A 21,213-nucleotide genomic window follows, 5' to 3' on the forward strand; every position below is an offset into this window, starting at 1 on the left:
GTACTCCCTCAAGAGCCCCATCAAGGGGACACACATGCACAGTGATGTGTGTGAGGAGTAGCCTTCGAGTGCTCAGGTGGCTTTTCCATTTAGGGAAAGGAGGTCAGAGGGAGGACTGAAGACTTGCCCACAATCACTCACCTGCTCCCTCAGGGAACTGGGCCCTGGGAGTCATGTGCAGGTTGCCTAGAGACCACCCTACCCCAGAGTGGACTCCTGGCCCCTGGCCCAGCGGGAGCCTGCAGTCAGGTAGACTCGAGGACCTGGCTGGGTAGGTGGAGGGTGGGAGAAGAGCAGGGTGAGGAGCAGGGGATGGGATGTGGGGCTGAGTGGTCTCACAGCATGGCACGTGGTAGGGTTTGAGTCTAGCCTCTCTCTCACTCTGGGGGGATGAAGGAACCATAAACAATGTTTTAGCAGGACTGTGACAAGCTAAAGCGACTCTGCTAAACCATAAAGTGGGGCTTCAGGAAGACTTACTGTATGACCCCTGGAAGGTAAGGGGATACTCTCCACCCAACTTATTGGCCAACCAGTGGGGAGGCAGAGATAAAGGGGGAAGATTGGTGCCAGGGTCCCTGAAAGGAAATGCCCCACTGTGGCAAAAGGGCCCACTGAGTCATTAGGGAGATGAAATGAGAGGTAAACAAGGCCTAAAAGTAAGACCATCAAGCATTCAGCTTTTCTTTTTCAACAAAACAGCAAAACAGATGTCCTTGCTGCATCCCTGATGCTCACCCATTTTTCTGGGTGAGAGCTGGCAGTGAGGTTTGCTCAGAAATGGAATGAGAGTCAGGGCTGTCTGCTGGGACATTACTTGGTAACAGGAAGCAATGTTTTCACATGGTTACCTGCCTGTTTTGACATGACTCAACACAGCCATGCAAAGATGCCCCTGGGTCAAAAACGATTCTCTTCTGCTTCAACCAGAAGTGCCCCTTCTAAGTGAAGGATCGTGATATGTGTGGTGGGAATGGGTCCCAGCCCTCTTGGCCTGTTTTCTGCCTTATGTGTAGGGGCGTGTCATCCCCCCCCTTCCACCCCTCAGAAGCTCTAACATCTAAGGAGGTTTCAAACTGTGCAGAGGTTCTGCCAGTGGAACCTTCCACATGCCAATAGGAAAGGGCCTTCAACCCTTCCCCCCTCAGTGAGCTCTCCACTGGTATGGGGCAAGGACTGATCCCAGAGGGACCAGCAAGAAGGCCAAGGTCTTAGGGCAGTAGTTCTCGGGCTTGAGCTGTGTCAGAATCACCTGGAGGGCTGATTAGAACACAGATTGTGGGGCTTACCCCTAGTTTCTGGTTCAGTAGGTCAGAGGATTTCATTTCTAACAGATTCCCCTGGGGACGCTAATACTCCTGGTCTGGGTACCTTTCTTTGAGAACCACCATCTTAGAGGATATTACCAAACTTGAGGTATTGTCTTTAAAAAAAAAAAAAAAGAGGGGGGGGGCAGGGAGGTGAGCCTGGTGTTGCTAAGCAACCATTAGCCAAAAGAGAATGGGTTGGAGACCTGGGGCTGGGAAGGACAGCAGGTGGTGCAAGGTGACCTCAGACTTGACAGAAGGCTGTGACTAACTTGGGTTTATTGACATCTCTCTGGAGACATAAATAGGCTTCATCCCCTATTTACCTGAGGGGTCCACTAACGAGAGCTGCCGCCGTCCAGCGGGGCTACTTGAAGGCCTGGCAGCTGCCCAAGGAGAGCCTGTCTCCCGGCCGGGCCTTCTCCTTGCACCAGAGGGTTTTGAGCTTACGGTAGTACACCTTGCAGCTGAAGCCCTCCTTGAAGCCCCCTTTGATGTGGCTCTTGAGGGAGTGCAGGGTGGGGTACATGCGGCAGCAGGACGCGCACTTGTAGCCATTCTGCTGGCCTGAGTGCCACTTGGAGGCCATTAGAATGTCTCGGGACGTGATGTAGTCCACGGAGTCCAGGCCGTGCCTGGATTTCTTGGCGGCCTCTTGGAGGCAGGTGTTCTCTGGGGAGGAAGAGGACGAGCAGATGCTCTCAGCCATGTCCTCGGGAAGGCAGGTGTCCCCGCTGCCCTCGTCCCGCTGCACCTCTGGGAAGCTATGGGCCTCCAGGTGGTTCTCTTTGTCCCTGCATACGAAGTAGCTGTAAGGGGAGAACCAGGGCCGGTAGATGGTACAGTTCCGCCTCAGCTGCTCCCCATTCTGGGAGTCCCCCAAGATGCAGTCTGCAAAGGAAAGGGCTGGTCTGAGCCTCGGGCCACAGGCAGCGGGCAGTGAGGCCTGGGGAGCTGAAGGCCGTGGGAGAAGCAGAAAGGCAAGAAGGCAGGGAGTCCGGCGTGACTGCGGGTCACTGCGCACCCCGCCCTGAGTGCGATTCTGAGAGCAGGCGGAAGATGGGGTGGAGAGAGCGGTCTAGGGTACCCCTGCCTGCCGCTTGCTTTTTCTGTTGGAACAAATGGCGGTGTGAGCGCTGGGCAGAGACTCCCCTTTTAATCACTAAGCCTTGGTATTTGTCGGGTGCTTCCCTCCCTGCAGGCACCTTTCCTCTGCCTCCTCTAAGGATAGACAGACAGGTGGCTCAATGGACAGCCAGACCTCTGGCCTCCTACGTTTCCTCGTTCTGCCACCAATGGTTGTGGCCGTGTTTCCGGCCTCACTGTCTTCCTGCAGCAGCCCACTTAGGCAGCAAGTCCTGCTCCACAGCAGTCTGAGAGACAGGCAAGGAGAGGCGGGAGGCCTCCACAGGCCTGTGGGTTTCTGCTAAAGGAAGGACCAGATAGGAGACTGCAGAGGAAAGGCAGCAGGTGGTTCTCCAGTGCGCAGGCACCCTTCCCTGAGGGGAGCAGCCCCTGTCCTCCCAGCTGGTCACTTGTGCCCGCCCGAGTCAGAGAAGGCCTCACCTGGCAAGAGCACTGTGTTCACCACCCCGTGCCGGAGAGCGCTGCTTTGGTGCTGAGGTGGCAGGGCCTGTGCGGGACTGGACGGCTCGGTGGGTAATGCAGTCTTAGCAATGCCTGGGTTACAGAAGAAACACTCCAGTGAGCTGATGAGGTGGGGAGTCCTGTTCTTGGAATGCCCCGAGACGTGCCTAGAGGCTCAACCTTGGTACTTTAAGGCATCGCAAAGATGAAGCGAAACTATGACCTCTCTCGCACCAGCTGGGCAGAGCTATTCTGGGTGACACGCTGGGGAATTCCAAATGGGCAGTTTCACTGAGACCTGGGAAAGATTCTCTCCGATGGAGAATTGAAGATGTGGACCAGATGACAGCTTTCTGCCTGGCCCACCCCTCTCCTGACCCTCCTGCGGCTCACCGTGTGTGTCTGCATTGCAGCCTTAGGCACTCCCCGGAGCTCCAGGAAGGGAGCGACTCTGGTCACAGGCTGCATAGCTGTGTTACGTGGTTCCTTTGAGGATGAAAAGCCGGTTTCTCCAGTTGAAACATCTCCCACCCACAGCCAGAAAGAGTTGAGGTGGACCCTAGCTGCCTCGCATACCCTGGATGGGTGCTAACACTCAGATAAAAAGCCGACCTGCCTCAAATCCCAGAGCAGCAGCTGTGCTCAGTTTGAGAAACAGATGTATAAGTGTCCTGTATATAGACAAATGGATGTTTGGGAGAGCTACTCCACAGAGCAGTACTTCTCAAACCTTAATGTGCATAGGAATCACCTGGAGATCCTGTTAAAAATGCAGATTCTGATTCGGCGGGTCTGGGGTCAGCCTGAGATTCTCCATTTCTGTTTTTTTTTCGTGAAGAAGAGTGGCCTTGAGCTAGCATCTGTTGCCGGTCTTCCTCTTTTGGCTTGAGGAAGATTGGCCCTGAGCTAACATTTGTGCTGATCTTCCTGTATTTTGTATGTGGGATGCTGCCACAGCATCACTTGATGAGCAGTGTGTAGGTCCATGCCTGGGATCTGAACTCATGAACCCCGGGCCGCAGAAGCAGAGTGCATGAACTTAACCACTGTGCTGCTGGGCTGGCCCCAGATTCTGCATTTCTAATAAGTTCCCAGGTGATGCTGATGTCACAGGTGCACAGACCACACTAGTAAGTCCTCAGAGTGCCCAACTTTATTCCATGATGTGCTTATCAGTTACGCTGTCTCTTAGGTTCCTACTGATAGTCTGATAAGTCTAGATCTTCTCTAGCTTGTCAAAACAGGGCTAAAACTAGCACATACTCTTTATATAGATAGACCATTACCTTGAAATTTCATGCAGACTCTAGAGGAAAAAACTTGACAACAAATGTTTCCCCCATCCTCTCCTTGCCAGAAATAAATAATCAGCAGGAACTACTTACCATGAGTGCAGCATTTTGAAAAATTATTTTCTCCCCATGTGTAATTGGACTTTCTCACTAAATCATGGTCCTGTAACATGATCTGTAGAGTACTCAATTAAAAGCTTCAAAAAACCACATTTTTATGGTACTAGTGACAACAGAGTTTACCTGGCAAGCTGGTGGCATGTGAGGACATAATATCAGGAAAAGTGCTCAGGGCAGAGGAAGAGATTCGAGGTCCAGAAATGCTGAGGAGTGAGAAGTTCTCCATCGTCTGACGACCGTGGAGTATGGAGGTCACACACCTGCTGCCGAGGGGCTGATGGGGTTGTCTAGACGATAAACATTCTGAGCACAGCTGACATCACAAGGAAGTCCCATGATTCCACTCACCAGCTACTTTATCCCTTTCAAAGATGGATGGAGTCGGTTGCAAGCAGGATAAAATTATTTTGACTTGTCGTTCCTCAGTAGTCTGCCTTGATTGAGAATACCCAGCGAGAAAGAAGAATGTGGTGGAGATTTGATAGTGGCGTAACCTGTGTGCTCCGCTTTGCTTTCCTGTGCCGTTGCTGTCACCCCCCGGCTCTGGGAACCTCTGTCTTCTCTGAAAGACATCCTTGCTTTCCTTCTCCTTCATCTGCCTGAACTCTGAACCAGATATTTTTGTTGTTTTGCTTTAGTTTCTGTTTTTTGGTTTGGGGTATATTTTTTACATTTTCTTTGGAAATAATTTCAGACTTATTAAAAAGTTACAAAAATAAAATTAGTACAAAAAACATCCATATACCCTGTATCCAGATTTTCCTATTTGTTAACCTTTTACCCATTTTGCTTTATCAGTTCCCTCTCTGCCTCCCTCTCTTTGAATCTTTGTGTATACATTTTTTTTCTGAGCTATTTGAAGGTAAGTTACAAACACAAAGTCCCTTTGTACCTAAATACTTCAACGTGTACTTCCTAAGGATAGGGACCAGGTATTGTTTTTAATGGTTCGTGGTATTTTTAGTAAATGACTAAAACACAAATGGGTGGCTTACTCAACACCATTTTGCTCCTTATAGGCAATTTGCTGGTGAGACTGTGGACTCCAGAGTGGCAAGGTTGCTCCTTCTCTTTGCTTCACTTTTGTCACATAACAACCTAGTACGCTAGAGGGATGTGGAATAAGGATGAAAGATGATGATGTCACTTTGAATATAAGCTGAGGGTGCCCCATTCTAGATACTCACGACAGGTGTCAACTAGATACATACAGTGCTTCAGATCTAAATGTGGATGTGTTTATGCTGTGTTGGAAAGCTCTGGCCCACTCCGTGAGTAACAGTGGGCTCCTCTTGCTGTGTGTGGAGTGAGTGTGTGAGCTTCTGCACACGAGAGCCCAGAGTTGCCTTCCTATCTGTATTTATTCATAGTACTTACACATTTGCAAGACAGTGTGGAGACCATGATTTCTTTGTGTGCCTCCCTCATAGCATGGTTTGGAATGTTAGAAAGAGTTGGAATGTAAATTGACGCCATGGGCTTTGGCAACTTTGAGGCTATTGGCAATTTCCCTTGGCCATTGTGGTGTCGAGAAAGATCATGGGTCTGGGAGTGCACATGTGTGAGTTCTAATCCCCACTCCGCCATTAGTTCCCTCTGCAGTATTACGCAAACCTCTCTGGCACCTGTTTTTCTTCCCATTTTGTTAATTTAGACAGTTGGAGTGGGTGGACATCTTCCTGGTCTAAAACTTAGTGATTTACATGTGGAAATGAGACAGTATAGAAATGAGTGATGCACAGGATCCAGAAGACTTAGCATTTCATCCAGCCTTGGCCCATTACATTCCTCCTACTGCCAGCTAAGTGGAACTTCAGATATACTTAATATAAAGGGGGCTCAAAACATTGGGGAAATATGGGAGGCCACATCAGTTTCTGTTTGTAGAGTTTTTAAAATACGACTGTTTTAGTTTAGTTATTGAAACGTTTATGGGAACCTGGTTATCCAGGGTTTGTTATACTCCTAGTAGCAGGGCCTATGTCTTGCATGCTGTATCCTCTCGGTACGTTGTTGCTGGTGGCCCAGGCAGGTGACACTCTCGAAGTGGTCGGTCGCTACATAAAATGTGTCTCTCTCTCGTTTGTTTCCCACTTGCTTTCCGAGCCCCTTTCTCAGACAGGTAAGATACTGTCTTTCTTATGGATGACTTACACCCCCAGTGCTCTCCTCTGCTTGGGTGTGTGCATGTTGGGGGGTGCTGTTGGGAGGGCCACTCAACCGGGGTCCCATAATCTTTCTTTCCACCATTGCCATTACTTTCTGCACCACCAAGCTTCCAGTCCCAAGGAAGGGAGGGACAGAGTGTAAGTGTCATTAGTGCATCAGCAGAAAAGGGGCTTATTTCATGTACCTTGGATGTGGAGACGAAGGGAGCCCCAGCCAGAGGCGCTTTGGAGAGAAGGGCAGTTTCTCCCAGCCTGACCTCAAGAGCCCCTGCAGACCACCAGCAGAGGAGTGGTTTTGAGTGGCTCTTGTAAATGCAAAAAGGCTTGGAAACAGTTTCTCTACGATGTCAGCCGATAATGCAGTCAGTTTTTAAGTATTCATATAAAAAGTCAATTAAACTAACTTATTAAATGCCTGCCATTGTGCAAGGCCGTATCCTGAGCATTATAGAAAATAAAAATCACTTAAGATGCCACATCTCTTTGAGGAACTTACCATTTTATTACAGAGACAAGATGTATTTGCCAGAAAGACTTAGAGAATTGTAAAGAGAATGTGTGATGGTCTGTCTTTAATACTTAAGGATTCAGTGTATACATTCTGAAGGGAAGAGAGGAAGAAATACAGGATATCCAAAATGGTGCATAATCCAAAAGTTATTTATGTTTATTAGAATGTGTTTTTAAAATAATAATAGGAGCTCACAAGTTACGGATCACTTTGACAGGTGTTTTTGGTACTTACACTTTTAGAAATGAGTGTGTCTGCTCTGAAAATTTACTTTAAACCAATGAGGAAACCACCACGGAAATATCTGAGCCAGGAAGTGGCGGAGAGGGGAGAGGTGTGCCTTCCCCAGCATACCTCTCTTGAACATTTGCTCTGCTTTCATGGTGGCCCAAATACTTTCGGCTTTGGGAGAAAATAGTTAAATGCTTTAGTTTCCAAGGGCTTCTCTGCCAGTTTGCAGATTTCATGATTAAAGAAAAATGAGAAGGATGTGATAGGCAAATTCTGCAAAAGTGGGTGACATGGCAAGATACACTCGTAGAAGAATCAGGAGTTAATAACCCTGTTGTGGGAGTGGGTTGGGAACTCCTGCTGGTGTGGTGGGTCTATACCTGGAGCCCAGCCAGCCTGAACCGGTCAGCTCTGCACCCCATATCCCAAGGATGCTCTAATCGAGTTCCTGGCATGTCCCCTCTGTGGTGGTGCCTTCCCTGCACGTGGATTGGGGCAGTTACAGAGATGAAGACCATGGGGTTCATCCCCACAGAGGGAGAGCTCCACTCCTCTTCCCACAGCTTCCTCCTGCTGCCCAAAGACCCTTAGAATATGGCTTATCTAGGTAGTTGGCTCAGAAGGGATATCTCTGCTGAAACCACAATAAAGAGAACTGTTTCCCTGGCCCAAGACTCAGCAGTGCAGGGCACAGAGAACTGCTTTATGCGTAAGTCCGACAGAAGAAAAAGTCTACCCTAACCTCAGTTACTCTTAGGAAGGCTCACTGAAAATAGGCACTTAGCAGAGGTGTTGACTTGGAGAGGAGGCTAGTGACCAAATATAACCTCTTCTTCCCCCAGACTGATAAAATATCTGGGGCAGTTGGGAAGGACAGAAACCTCAGGCCTGTTTCCAAGGCCCCAGAGTGGGTCTGGCTACCTTGAGGATTGAGCTGGATTTCAAGGTGAGGAGAGGATGCCCCAATGTGAGTATGTGGACAGCATGGCTTAGAGCCCTGAGCTCTAGCCGTTCCAACTACAAACCTTGGAGCTATGATCTTGGCCTCCACAGTTCTCCATCTGCACAATGGGTTTGACACATCAATTCGAGATACTTATTGAGCAGCTACTAGGTACTAGACCCAGGCCAGCTGGTGAAGGTACAAAGATGAATGAGACTTGGCCTCTGCCCTGCAAATGTTTACAACCCAGTGGGTCTACATCCAGCCCTTTGAGTGAATCGTTCTAGCCAGAGAGAGATCCCTAAGAGAAGGATCATCTACTGGGCATGTTTAGGCAACTGTTCTGTGATCCCCCAAGGCTGGGCAGAGTATTGGAAAGAGCCCTGAGCTTTGGGTGAGAAAACCTGAGTTCTAGTTCCAGCCCCTCCAGTAATTAGCCCTGTGACCTCAGGCCTGGCAGTTCATTACTCTGAGCCCCATCTTCCTCATCTATAAATAGATACTTTACCATGCCCCACCTCACTAGGTTGTCTTGAGGATTAAGTGCGCTGGTGCTTGTCAAGCTCCTCCTGCTTTGTTGGCACCAAGTGCTTGTCCATTTGGTGTGACCTGGTTCTGAAGCACCACGTAGCATCTCTCTGCAGGCTGCTGGCCCATTCTCCCAAGTTCCACCTCAGGAGAAGTGAGCAACTGCTGGCCCATTTTTCCATGGAGGAAATGTGCGCCACACATGGCTTTTCAGTGGGGAGCTTCCAGCCCCAGGCCTCACACTTGCCATCCCTCCACTGGCTTCTGTCCCAGTGCTTGAGTCAGAGAGCTCAGCATGTGTTCACAGCAAAATAAAAATGTCATATTGCATTGCTTCCTCCTCACTTTCTTACCTCAAAGGGCTTAGTGACCCCAAGGTAAGCGGTCAAGCTGTGAGTCAAGGAGGCAGGTTTAAAGGATCAGTAGTTAGCTTTTTTATGGCTAGAGTTCATCACTGATTAACTTGGTTGAGGCAGAACTAGAATTTCTAGTCACACGTCCCATCAAGAAAACTGGATTAGAAGGTTCAAGAGTGTCTTTGCTGACTAAACTTTCTTGACTATTTCCAAAGCCTCGTGAAGTTACAAGTTGTGGGTGTGGCGTAAGGAAAAGACAAGCCCCACTCCCCTCGACTCATGGTCTCCCTGTCTTTCCCTCTTTGTTCCTAGTCGACCACAGCATGTTTGAGAACTTGAACACAGCTGTCACTCCAAAGCTCCAGGCAAGCTGCTCCTTCCCCCACTTGTCCAGGCTGGTGGCCCCCAGCTCTGCCACCCTGGGGTCTGTGGAGCCTGGCGGGCCGGGACTCTGGGTGGGCAGCAGCCAGCACCTCAAGAACCTGGGCAAAGCCATGGGGGCGAAGGTTAATGACTTCCTGCGGAGAAAAGAGCCCTCGAGCCTGGGCACTGTGGGCGCGATGGAGATCAACAAGACCGCGGGGGCCCAACTGGCTGGTGGGGCTGATGTGGAGGACGAAAGGTGAGTGTGTATCCCCCTTCCTGCCCCAACATCCCTACAGTTCTGTGGACCCACTAGAAGAGATTCATGGACGAACTGTGGTGTCTCCAGGGGAGAATGACCCTGAGAAAGGGACGTGAAGTTGTCAGGTGAAGAACAGCTGAAGGATGGGGCGATGTTCACGGGAGCTGGCTTCTGTAACCATAGCTAATGTTTATGGGTGCCCGTCATGTCTGAACACTGTGCCACACCCTTCAGCTGCATTATTCTACCTAACTCTTATAACAGCCCTCTGAAGTAGATTATATTATTTCCATTTTGCAGTTAACGCATGTTCAAAGAGGTAACGTGAGTAGCTTAGGGTTACAAAGTTAGTAATTGGCAGAGCTAGAACCCACGTAATGCCCAGAAGCTCCCCAGGTGGGTTCTGATTCCCACCCACACATGTGAACCACTGACCTGACTGTTGGTAGAAGAGCAGCGGGTGTCTGTCGGAACCCACAGGGTCAGGGGAGGGAGCAGCCTGCTGTGGTAACCCCCCCATTCCCAGGCCTTGTTTTAAACCCCCATGCTCCCGAGCTGGTAGTGTCCTTTACGGGGCTCATTGCGTAGGTTCTGATGTGACGCAGTTTATGGTGGTCCAGTGTTAACGCTTTGGGCTGCTATGAACACTAAGTGAGGAAGTGACAGGCCACAAGCCTGTTGTGCTTGACTGCTAAGACCCACGTGCTAAACCCAGTATGAGAGCCCGAAGGGTAAAGCGCTTCCTGGGTGAGGGAGTTGAAAGTGCCGTTGGAGTCAGAGGAGTGAGAATGCAGCAGAAACGTGTCTCGCCATCCTTACAGCAAGTGTGTTTATTGTCCTCAACCGCACAGGTCAGCCCTGCAAGAAGCGTTCCCTCGGCTGGATCCTCCACCTCCCATAACCAGGAAGCGAACTCCTCGGGCCCTGAAGACCACCCAGGACATGCTGATTTCATCACAGCCTGTCCTAAGCAGTCTGGAGTATGGGACAGAGCTGTCCCTTGGGCAGCCCCAGGACTCCCCTCCCTCTGCCCAGCCTGTCCCAGCAGACGCTTCACAGCCAGAGGCCACCATGGAAATGAGGGATAGGGGCGAGGCTCTGCCCAATGGAGAGGTTTCCCTGTCGGTACCTGATCTAATCCACAAGGACAGCCAGGACGAATCCAAGCTAAAGATGACTGAGTGCAGAAGGGCCTCCTCCCCTGGCCTCATCGAGAGGAATGGCCTCAAACTCAGCCTGAGCCCCATCAGCCTGGCTGAGTCACTGGAGGACAGCAGCCCCCCTCCTCGGGCACGGACCTCCAGCCTTGACAATGAGGGCCCTCACCCAGACCTGCTGTCCTTTGAGTAGAGCCTCTTCTCTTCCCTGCTAGGCACCCCCTTCCCCTCTGCTTTCTCCTCCACTGTGCACCCTGGCCCTTGCCCCAGCTCCACTGTGTCCTTTGCCCTTTGCACAAGGCACCCGCAGAGAGCCGATTCTCTCACACAGGCTGTTGCAGGGCCAGAAGTCCACGAGTAGTCATAGTTTGTCTGTCTGCAGAATGGCAAAGGAACTGGGGTGCCGTCCCTGATCCTCATTTTCCGTAAGCTCCTCTGGGTGCTGGCTGCAGCCCTTGGATGTTGGAGCTCCCCTGCTCCTGAGTTGCCCTGGCTTCCCACTGAATGGCAGGATCCCCAGCCCTGGATAGGGTTTTGCAGGGATTCTCTTTGCCTGTCGCCACATGCTGGCGGCTCCCCTGCTCTTCTCCCCCCCATGCCCTGGTTCCTTCTTGCTCCTCTCTGGTGGCTTGGGAGGCCTCCTGCCTCAGGGGGAATTGGGCTGGATGAGGAATGGTGGGCCTGGCTTGATGATGGCCCAGACCCAGAAAGCCACACACCCTGAGCACAGCCCAGCTCGGGCTCCTCCTGGTCCCAAGACAGCATGGGCACCTGGTTGTCATCTTGTCTCTGCCCCCGTGGCTGTGGGCCGGAGAAGATGCTTACCAGCCCTGACACCTTGAGGCAGCCTCGTTGCCTGGGGCTCTTGGGTGTTTCCCATCTGGCCAGATGGAGAACACAGTGAGCAGTCCTTGGGCAGGGCACAGAGCCAGCCACCAAGAGCACCAGCCCCGCGTGCTATCTGGGAAGATGCTATGACCAGCTATGCTTAGGATCCTGCACAGAAGGAAGGACCAGGCCTTGCTATGTGTGAAGACAGGGCTAGGCAGGCCCCCGCAGAAGCAGCAGAGCATATTCTGATCTTGTTTTCAGGGAGGGTCCAGGAACTTGGCTTTCAGGGCCAAGAGAACCCAAGCAGAAGTAGTGGAGAAGACAGTGAAAACAGGATGAGGAAAGAGCAGTCACTGGGGATCAGAGCAGCTCGTCAGGGACCACCCACTGCAGAAATGATGCAGTTCTAGGGTCCAGGCATGGTTAGTGCCAGAGCTAGAGTGGGGAATGTGAGGGAGTGGGACGCAGTGAGAACAGCCGCGGAGGTAAACTACTGTCCATTGAGTGGAGGTGCTTTGCTCTTGTGCTGAAATTGCCTGCGCCTCCCACCACCCTGGTCTCCCTAGAGGGGCCCCTGGCCTGCCGTTCCCTTGTCCTGATGCCACATGGTCCTCTCTCAACCTGCCGTGGGGATCTGTGTGACTCGGTTCATCCAACCCCAATTGGCTCCTGCCCTCCTGGGTTAACCCACTTTTGTGTTCCTGTCTCCTGCCAGGGGTCCTGTCGTGCTGTCTTCCTGTGGCCAGGAGACCCTGTCAGGGGGTGATCCCCACCCTGGTGGCCTTTGCAGCAAGAAGAGCACATCCCTTTTCTTGAACAGGGTGGCCAGTTCCCTGGGAGAAGGCTGAGAGGGGCACATCCAGCGGGCAGGCCTCCTTCTGTGACTCCTGCTGCCTCCGCTTGTCTAGTCATTGTGCGGCTTCCACCTTTGAGCTCCGGGGCACCCAGAGCTCACTTCCCGCTTTATCTCATCACCCAGTTCCCGCTCTCCTCCCTGCCACCTCTGCCATATGAGATGTCCAAGCTGACTCCTATAGACTTAGGAGTCTAGGGGGTGGGGATTGCCAGGATGTGGCTGCCCTTCCTGCATTCTTGTTTCTGCAGCCATGCGACCTTCCCACAGCCCTCCCACCCCTCCTCTTCTACCCTGTCTTCCATCGCCCTGGAAAGCAAGGCTTCGCCACATGCTCACAGCAAGGCCTTGTCTCTCTTTCCCCACAAGGGTCCCTGCATGCTGGGCACCTTGCAGGCCGTGGTGAGGTGAGCAGGGCTCTTACTGAATGTGTAGATCCTGCCTTCAAGAATGTCACAAGGATGTGATGTCTGACCTTGATGCTCAGAAGCTCTCAGGACTAGCATCTGGGGGCCTGTGAGTTTTCCCAGAATGGCTTGGGGTTTTGCACAAAACAGAGGTGAGGGTTGGGGCAGAGAACCTGAATCTGTGTGCTGGGAGCTATCCCAGTTTCATCTGAGTTTCCATGCCAGAAGCATGGTTTGCTTCTCTGATAGGGGAACTTAGCAGATACCTGCGCTCGGGGGCTGACCGCCCACCCCCACCAGGGACCAGGGTGGCTCTGCCCAGGTGATATTGTAACCGTAGGCACAGGCGTTGCAGGCCCGCGCTGGCTTAAGCACCCTGCTCTCCTCGCCACACCCAGCCAGGGCTGAAGTCCTGGCCCTCAAACCCAATATCAGCACAGAGATCCTCCGAGGTTGTCCTAAGACTGTCGCCAGGGTGAACTCAGAGTTCCTCAGACTCGTGTCTGATACCCACTAAGAGGCCGTGGGACCATGCTCTAATCTTAAGTGGCCTCTCTGTGATCACCGCACCATCCTCCTGCAGCAGGGGTGATGCTGCGACCTCGGGGGGCTCTCTGAGGCTGAAATCTAGTCCTAGCTGCTGTGGATGTTGCCTGGTGCTAGGGGCTAAGAGACACCCCAAGGCCTGCAGGAACATCGCCTTCTGATCCTGCTGAGGGCCTGGGCTCAGACCAGCTCTTCTGTCTCGACAGCCTGACCTTCCTGTGCTTGCAGTATGGCAACTGCATGCCCCCACCCACCGCACACGTGCACACACAGAGCCCGCAGTGAGGCCAGCTTCTCTGGGAGCTTGGCCCCCAGTCGGCCCAAGGGCAGAGTAACAAGGAGGAATGAAGGAGCAGTCTTCTATGTCCACATAAGGAAGTTGGGGCCACAGAGTCTCTTCTCCCCCAACCCCATACTCAGCACATAGCTTTACCCTGTTAGATGACACAGTGAGCTTCCAGAACCTGGCAGGAGGATGGCATAGTCCCCTGCACAGAGAACAATGTGTCTGTGTTATGTATGTGGACGATATGAAGACAGACACGCATGTAATCTATTGACTACTCAAGAACAAAGAGTTTGGCCCCAGTTTGGGGAAGATTACAGATCTGAGTATTTTCTAGAGATTTTATATTTATATTTCTAGTAATTTTCTGGTAGAAGGACACTGCGCAATAAAATGATTTGGTTTAGTTTTACTGGGTTTTTTTTTTCTTTCTCCTGACTGATGGGAAGCAGTTGGTTTTCTCAAGCCTGAGTTGTCGGGCGGAGAGCATTGGCATTTTCCTTTGTGAGGCTGGAAGAGTGAGATGTGAGGGAGATAGAAATGTGAGGAAGATGGGCGCTGCTGACAGGCCGCCAACCTGAGACCCTTGGGGGAAAATGATCTCTCAGGATATGCCATCATGTGTTCCCCTAACTGGCCGCCATGAAAGTGTCCCTCTTCCAACTCGACCTATGGCTGTTTCAGGAGCATCACCATGACGAGCACAGGTAAGACCCTCCTCAAGAGGAAAGCAGGGAGGAGATGCAAGTGACTCCCAAATCGTCCTTCAGGCCAGTAACTCAACCTGGGGTCCATAGCCGCCTTCCACCAAGGAGAGGACAGAGTTGCGTGTGTGCACGTGTGCAGACAGTATTCAGAGAGGGAGCAGAGCTGCTGCTCTCAGTCTGAGTCATCAGTAAATGTCAGTAAAATCCCAGAGCTGCTGACAGGCCTTCCCCCAGACTGGGGCCACCTTGCTGCTCGCTTATTGAGAGAGTGTGGCTTGCAGCAGAGCTAGCCTGAGCCCCTTTGCTCCCCTGCTGCCCCCAGGCCAGTGTCAGAACCAGGGACCCAGAGGACTCACACAGCTGAGAATCAGTGAGGCCTTAAACTTCCTTAATAGGAGAAAGTGGAGGAGAGAGAGGAAAGGGAAGGAAAAGAGGCATTTAGTCTGTTCACAGAAGCCGAACACATTTCTAGAGGGTGAAGGATGGGGCCTCTCTGCCCAGCCCTTGTCATTTGCCCCCATGACCAGGTGGGGGGTTAGAATCTACAGTTCAGCACGCAGTGGTCCCAGGTTCCGCATCAGACGTGTCCTGGGTATGAGGCTGAGTCTCCAGGCTTTTCTGCATTGAATTCCACTCCTACACTTCATTTTTCAGAAGATGTGCAAGAAAACAACGGGTGCTGTAAGGTTGCTCACTTGCTCTGCAGTGGGGTGCTGCATATTGTTCTGGGAAGGCAGGAGTAATACAAAAACCAAGTCAACATATTGTGCGTGGGGAAAAGGGCATTGAAAATACAATAGCCACTTTTTCCTTTAAGCGTAAGCTCCAGCGACTGTCCGTGGGGCTACCTCTCCCATTGGATGGCTTCAGGATCTACTCTGCAGTCACGCAGGTGTGAAATGGGCCTTTAATATGCCTTTCTTTCCCACTATGATGCAAAGTAGTTATTTTTGGCTAAGCTCAAGTACGAAAAATTGTGTAAAAATAAAATTTTTTAAGGAAATTTTTAAGTGTAAAAATGGGTATGCGTATATTCATATGTCATGTTTTTTAATACTCTGCTCTAAGCTGAGCCATTGGTCTAGAAGCTGGGGTACAAAGATGCATTTATTCAGACAATATATCCAAGCCCCTACCGTGAGCAAAGTGTGTTTCCGGCACTGTGCCAATGTTGGTGGAAAAGGGAGACCTTATTCTCTCTCCCTCTCCCTCCCTCTCCCTCCCTCTCCCTCTCTCTCCCTTGGCTATGCTGAGGTGGGTGAGGACGCCATAGTACCTGGCCTCCTCAGCTTTATGCTAACAGGCTGCGTTAGCAGGATTTGAAAATACAATGGAATCACCAAAATGGGGTGGGGAGGGGCAGATTAATTTCAACTGAGTGTTCCTTTCCTCTGAGCTTAATCTGCCTACAGTACTTGCTGAAGGAAACTAGCAATCATGGGTCATCAGGAAACCCACTTCATTCCTGAAGTCCACATGGGCTGGTGGGGAACCCCAGCTGGTATTCAGAATTTAGTGCATTAGTTAATTCAGGACTATGTCTCAGGTGCTGCCCCAAACTCAGAGAATTCCTTCTTGGTCAATTTACTCTGCTGTCAGACCTTGGAATTCCTTTGAAATCCGTGAATCCTGGGCATGTTCTAAAACTCTCTCTACTTGTACTCCATGTCCTCCCTCCATCTTGTCTCCCCCACCTCAGAGCTTCCCAGGCCAGCCTGGCAGTGGGTGGTGGTAACTCAGCCATGGCTTTCTCTTGAGACTCTGGCCTTCAAGGTCCCCTGGGCTTCACTCAGCATTGTCCCTGCTGGGCCCACCGCTGGGTTTGGGGTGCCCCATCTGGAGCCCCCACTGTGGCTCCTCTGTGTGTGGGAACAAGTAATTAAATCCACACAAAGTAATACAGCTCTCATGGATGAATCCCCACCTCCCCCTGGACAGCTTTATAAGTCCTGACGGCATTTAATGTCTGTCAGCTCTCCCAAGGAAATCCACTCTGGAAACTTTAATTGAAGTTGTCCAGTGAAAGCATCTTCGAGTACTTTACCCTTCCAGGATGCCCTCCTCCCTGCTGCCATTTGCACCGAGATCACTCGATTAAAACCCAGAATCTCCCAGCACTGACTTCCCACTAATGAAAAAATTCCTCCGCGTTCCGTCTCTAGGTCCCGACGCTCCTGAGACATAAAGCCTCTTTGTGTCCAGCTTATCTCCAGCTGCTGCCATGATAAATAGTCCAACTCAAGGGAGCCTGGGGAGGCTCTCCCCCGTGAAACGAACCACTTGGTTATTGACCACACAGGGCAGCAAGCTTGAGGAAATATTTAAGGACCAATTCAGACACACTAGGCTGGCTACTTTCTCTCTCGTGGGAGGTGCCTGAGGAATCTGTCGGGTACAGAGTAGGAAACACTGCAAGTGTTTTTGCCTTGGAAAAGATACATACGCACACAAAAAATCCCCATAACAAAAAGCAACCTCCCAACATATTGCAACTTTGTTTTGTTTTTTGCTGTTGAGCCAGTCAGCGGTTTCCAGTGCCATCCGCTTAGCTACCTTCTTCCTTAAAGCACCCACCATGTTCTCCACCTTTTCCTTGCCAGGCTCATGTTTATTAGGTAACTACTGTCGGTTTGGTCTGGTGATTAAGCACAGCCGAGTGTTCAGCCTCCTTCAAGGGCTAACTCATGGCAACTTATAATATCTCCCCGTGGTTACCTTGGGGGTGTTTCATGTTGGACCAGGCTGCTATGAGGCCAGTGAAGGAGCAGCCTGGCCTTTTGAGATGGAGGGCAGTCAGCCCCATCAGCCTATGAAGGGCTTCAGCTTCAGGCAGGGGATGAGCCCCCCTTCACCCTGAGCCCACAACGGACAGACACAATTGCGGGATAGGAAAACTTGGAATAAGTCTGGACTACCCATCTGGTCTACCATCCCAGCAGTCTCCGGGTATCCAGTGAATTACATCTCTGTCAACCTTCCTTGTTCAGTTTAAATACTGGGTCCTCTGTGTCAAGAATTGTCAGAAAGTCTTTGCAGCAGACCTGATGAATGCTCTTGAGACCGGGCCGAAGTGTGACGTTTCTAGGAGCTGGGTCTCCTGGAGAGGGTGTGTAAGCCACCTAGGAGATGATCCTATGTGTAATGAAGCTAAAGGATGAGGCTATGGTCAGCTGCCCTGCACGTGCCTCTCCCCAAGTTCCCCTTACTCATCAGTCAGCAGTTATGTAGGTGGTATAGATTGTGACTAGGCTGGGGAGTCTTCTGTGAAGAGCTTGGGAAAGCTCTTGTGTGAGACAGGCTCTCGGCGCTCTAAGTCATCTACAACCCAGCCTACCTTGCCAGCTTCATCTGCCGCTGCTGCCTCTGTTCTCCAGTACCCCAGTACCCAAAACTGCTCAGAACTGCTTCCATGCCTTTGTTCAAGGCCGTCCATCTGCCCAGTCACCCTCTGCCTGCCTCTTTCCTCTGACTTTGCCAGGCTATGTTAATTCATCCTTCAAATATCAGCTGAGGCATCCCTTCCTCCAAGATTCCTTCCTGGGCACCACCCCAACCCGTCCTTTGCTTTTCCGTAGCATCCTCTGCATTTCTCCGTCATGGCACTTGCCATATGATGTGGAAAGTAGCTGTCTTCTGGTGTCTCTCTCCCACAAGTCTCTGAGCTTCTCAAGGGCAGGGACCGAGTCATCTTCATCTCCGACTTCTCAGTCCCGAGCACTGTATCTCAGGAGCTCTATAAAGATGTGCTTTGAACTGAACTAAACTCAAGGAACTTGTGATTTTGGAGATTTTATATGTATGTATACACACACACACACACACATATGTGTTAGATGGTGTGGAACAGACTAGACTGGGCTCTCACTGAGGTCTGCCGTAGGCCGACACCACCCCCTTCAGCCCCCTTCCTCAGAGCCTCTACCCACAGGCAGTCTCTGTACCTGATCAACAACTGCAGAGAAGGATTGAGGGAGGCCATTTTCAAAGTGGAAAATGATTAATGGGCCAGTGTGTAGCTCATTCATCTCCAGCCAGAGACTTCATTAATTCTGCCCCAAGGACAGGTGCCACCTTGCCATGTTGCTGGCAGAAGCAAGCACTTATGTCCAGCCTAATGTAAGGTCGCACTTCAATGACAGGTACCTGCCCACCTCTGGTAGCTGCTTCTCACGCTGCTCTGAGTTCCAATTCTTAGTATTCATACCCTACCCTTTGGGGCTTTGCTATTAACTGATGCTTTATTATATTTCTAAAGCTCCTATGTATTCTAGGAATTGTGCTAATCAATTTACATATATGATCTCGTTTGTTTTTCTCAATAATCCTGCAAGGGAAATCTTATTAAGCCTGTTTTTCAGCTACAGATAATATCTGACTGTTCAAAGAGATTCACATACATGGTCTCATTAAACCTCATATAGGGTAGGTATTTCAGCCCCATTTTATAGATGGGTAGACTGAGACAGAGAGAGTGACTAAGCAGATTGCCCGAGTCTTACAACCAATCAAAGACAGAACTAGACCTGAAGGCCTAGGTTTTTAGACCTGAGGAACAGATGTCTTTCCTCTCAACACATGGCTCTGCTCAGTTTCCATCACACCAGTCTAATAAAAAATTCTGGGAAATGTTCATGGCCCAGAAACATCTTTTTCAGTTGGAGCTTCTTCAGGGGTGAGTGTAATTTCGTTCAGCACTGAATATTCACGTAGGATGGGAATTTAGAGACCTATTCCTCAACCACTTCATTTTACAGAAGAAGAAACAGCAAAGACTATATATTTTCGATGTTATTCTGTGCTAGCATGGTCTCTGATTCCCCACAGTAACCCTGTGCATTAGAGTCATTATCCCCGTTTTCTAGATGAGGCTGACCAGAGGCTTAGGGAGTTTCAGCAACCTGTCCAAAGTCACTCAACCAATAAGGGACAGAGCTGACTCTAGTGCCTCTTGAAAACATTCCTTCTTAGGGGTGTTGGTATGAATGGGCTCTATGAATTGCAAGAATTTCAGCCCCAAGCAGGAGAGGTGAGAGTATGTCTATTGCATCTCAAATTGCAAACTTGGGGAAGGCTGGCTCATCCACTAATCCTGTTATCAACACTGGAGATTAAGCATTCAAATGAGAGGTGAGTATTGTTCCGAGAAATGTAGCTACCATGGTTTCTCAGCACTGCTGTAAAAAAAAAAAAAAAAAAATGCTTGGTATGTACTTGTTTTCTTAGTGGTTGTCTGACCTCTTGTGGCTGGCTTTAGGCATTGTAGTTTCTGATAACTAATTTCTGCAAAAGGCACCTTTTTGTGATAAAATTAAGTAACATTTATTTATGAGATAAATGCTCTCTCCATTTTATAGAGGCTTGTAATTTTCCTAGAGTCATTCAACAAATAGTATGTGGAAGAAGAAATCAAAGAGAGAACACTTTTTCTTTTTTTTAACATTTTTTTTTTTTTTGTGAGGAAGATCACCCCTGAGCTAACATCCATGCTAATCCTCCTCTTTTTGCTGAGGAAGACCAGCTCTGAGCTAACATCTATTGCCAATCGTCCTTTTTTTCCCCCCAAAGCCCCAGTAGATAGTTGTATGTCATAGTTGCACATTCTTCTAGTTGCTGTATGTGGGATGCGGCCTCAGCATGGACAATGCACGGACAAGCGGTGCATCGGTGCGCGCCTGGGATCCGAACCCGGGCCGCCAGCAGCGGAGCACGCGCACTTAACCGCTAAGCCACGGGCCCCGCCCGAGATAACACTTTTTAACTAGGAATTCCAATAAGAGAGAGAAAATAGAAGGGGAAGAAATCTTTGAAAAAAGAAGGGCAATTCTCCAAAAGTACAGAAAGATTAAAATCTCCAGAATGAAATGGCATATAGACTTTCAAACAGGGTAGTGAAGGAAAAACTTACACTTAGACACATTACAACGAAATTTAACATCATGGAGAAAGATCATGTAACATCTTCAAAGTTTACAGGAAAGAAAATCAACTAAAAAGGAGAATCAACATCTCAATAAGAATCCTACATACAAAATGATAATGGCCTCATATTTTTATATTGGTGAAAGAAAAGAACTTAAATGTTTATTTTATATTCAGTTCAAGTATCATTTAAATGAGTGTAATATAGAGATATTATGAGGCATACAAGACTGCAAAAGGTCTACTATTCAAAGACCATCTTTGAAAATACTCTTGGAGGAAATATTTTGGTTAGAAAAGAAAGAAACTCAGGGGGCCGGCCCCGTGGCATAGCAGTTAAGTGTGCGTGCTCTGGGGCTGGCTGCCCGGGTTCGGATCCCGCGCACCCACCAATGCACTGCTTGTCAGGCCATGCTGTGGCGGCGTCCCATATAAAGTGGAGGAAGATGGGCATGGATGTTAGCTCAGGGCTAGTCTTCCTCAGCAAAAAGAGGAGGATTGGCATGGATGTTAGCTCAGGGCTGATCTTCCTCAAAAAAAAAAAAAAAAAAAAAAGAAACTCAGAAGAGTGCTATGTGTTTGGAAATATATAAGAAGTGAGGACGAGTAATTGACTCAGTAACGTTTACTGTTACTTAAATGATAAAGGGCCCAAAAGGAGTGAATAATAATTCAAATTTTAGATATCAGAAATGAAGTGGGATTGATGATGGTGACAGAAGGGAAATGAGAGTATGCTTAACTATAACAATTGATATTTTAAAAATATTATAGAGAAAAATAATACAGGTCTTAATAAGTTATGGGTAACCACCAAAAATGTTTTTTTAAAAAATGAA

The 21,213-nt window shown here is 49.7% G+C and overlaps 2 protein-coding genes across 3 annotated transcripts in view; one reads left to right on the forward strand and one right to left on the reverse strand.

Moving 5' to 3' along the window:
• Positions 1-15,160, forward strand: part of LOC131404702 (carboxyl-terminal PDZ ligand of neuronal nitric oxide synthase protein-like) — a 287,659-nt gene extending 272,499 nt beyond the window's left edge. For both annotated transcript variants that reach the window (XM_058539693.1, XM_058539692.1), the window contains exons 11-12: positions 9,356-9,665; positions 10,520-15,160. In XM_058539693.1, the coding sequence (XP_058395676.1) occupies positions 9,356-9,665; positions 10,520-11,018 (809 nt within the window). In that variant the 3' untranslated portion in view covers positions 11,019-15,160. The remainder of the gene's footprint in view (positions 1-9,355; positions 9,666-10,519) is intronic.
• On the reverse strand, positions 1,675-4,532 carry SPATA46 (spermatogenesis associated 46). The gene is made up of 3 exons (XM_058539694.1): positions 4,430-4,532; positions 2,874-2,987; positions 1,675-2,198 (listed from the first exon to the last, which is right to left on the reverse strand). The coding sequence occupies exons 1-3, from the start codon at positions 4,530-4,532 to the stop codon at positions 1,675-1,677; spliced, it is 741 nt and encodes a 246-aa protein (XP_058395677.1).
• Positions 15,161-21,213: the final 6,053 nt, after the last annotated feature.

This window comes from Diceros bicornis, chromosome 4 (genome assembly GCF_020826845.1).
Source record: "Diceros bicornis minor isolate mBicDic1 chromosome 4, mDicBic1.mat.cur, whole genome shotgun sequence".
NCBI lineage: Eukaryota > Metazoa > Chordata > Mammalia > Perissodactyla > Rhinocerotidae > Diceros > Diceros bicornis.

Bases quoted from the DNA above. Each gene is read 5' to 3' on its own strand.
- SPATA46 (XM_058539694.1), bottom strand. From the start codon at position 4,532: ATGGAGAACTTCTCACTCCTCAGCATTTCTGGACCTCGAATCTCTTCC. The intron at 2,988-4,429 runs GTAAACTCTGTT...TCTGTAACCCAG, and splicing joins ACATGCCACCAGCTTGCCAG to GCATTGCTAAGACTGCATTA. The intron at 2,199-2,873 runs GTGAGGCCTTCT...TTTCCTTTGCAG, and splicing joins GAACACAGTGCTCTTGCCAG to ACTGCATCTTGGGGGACTCC.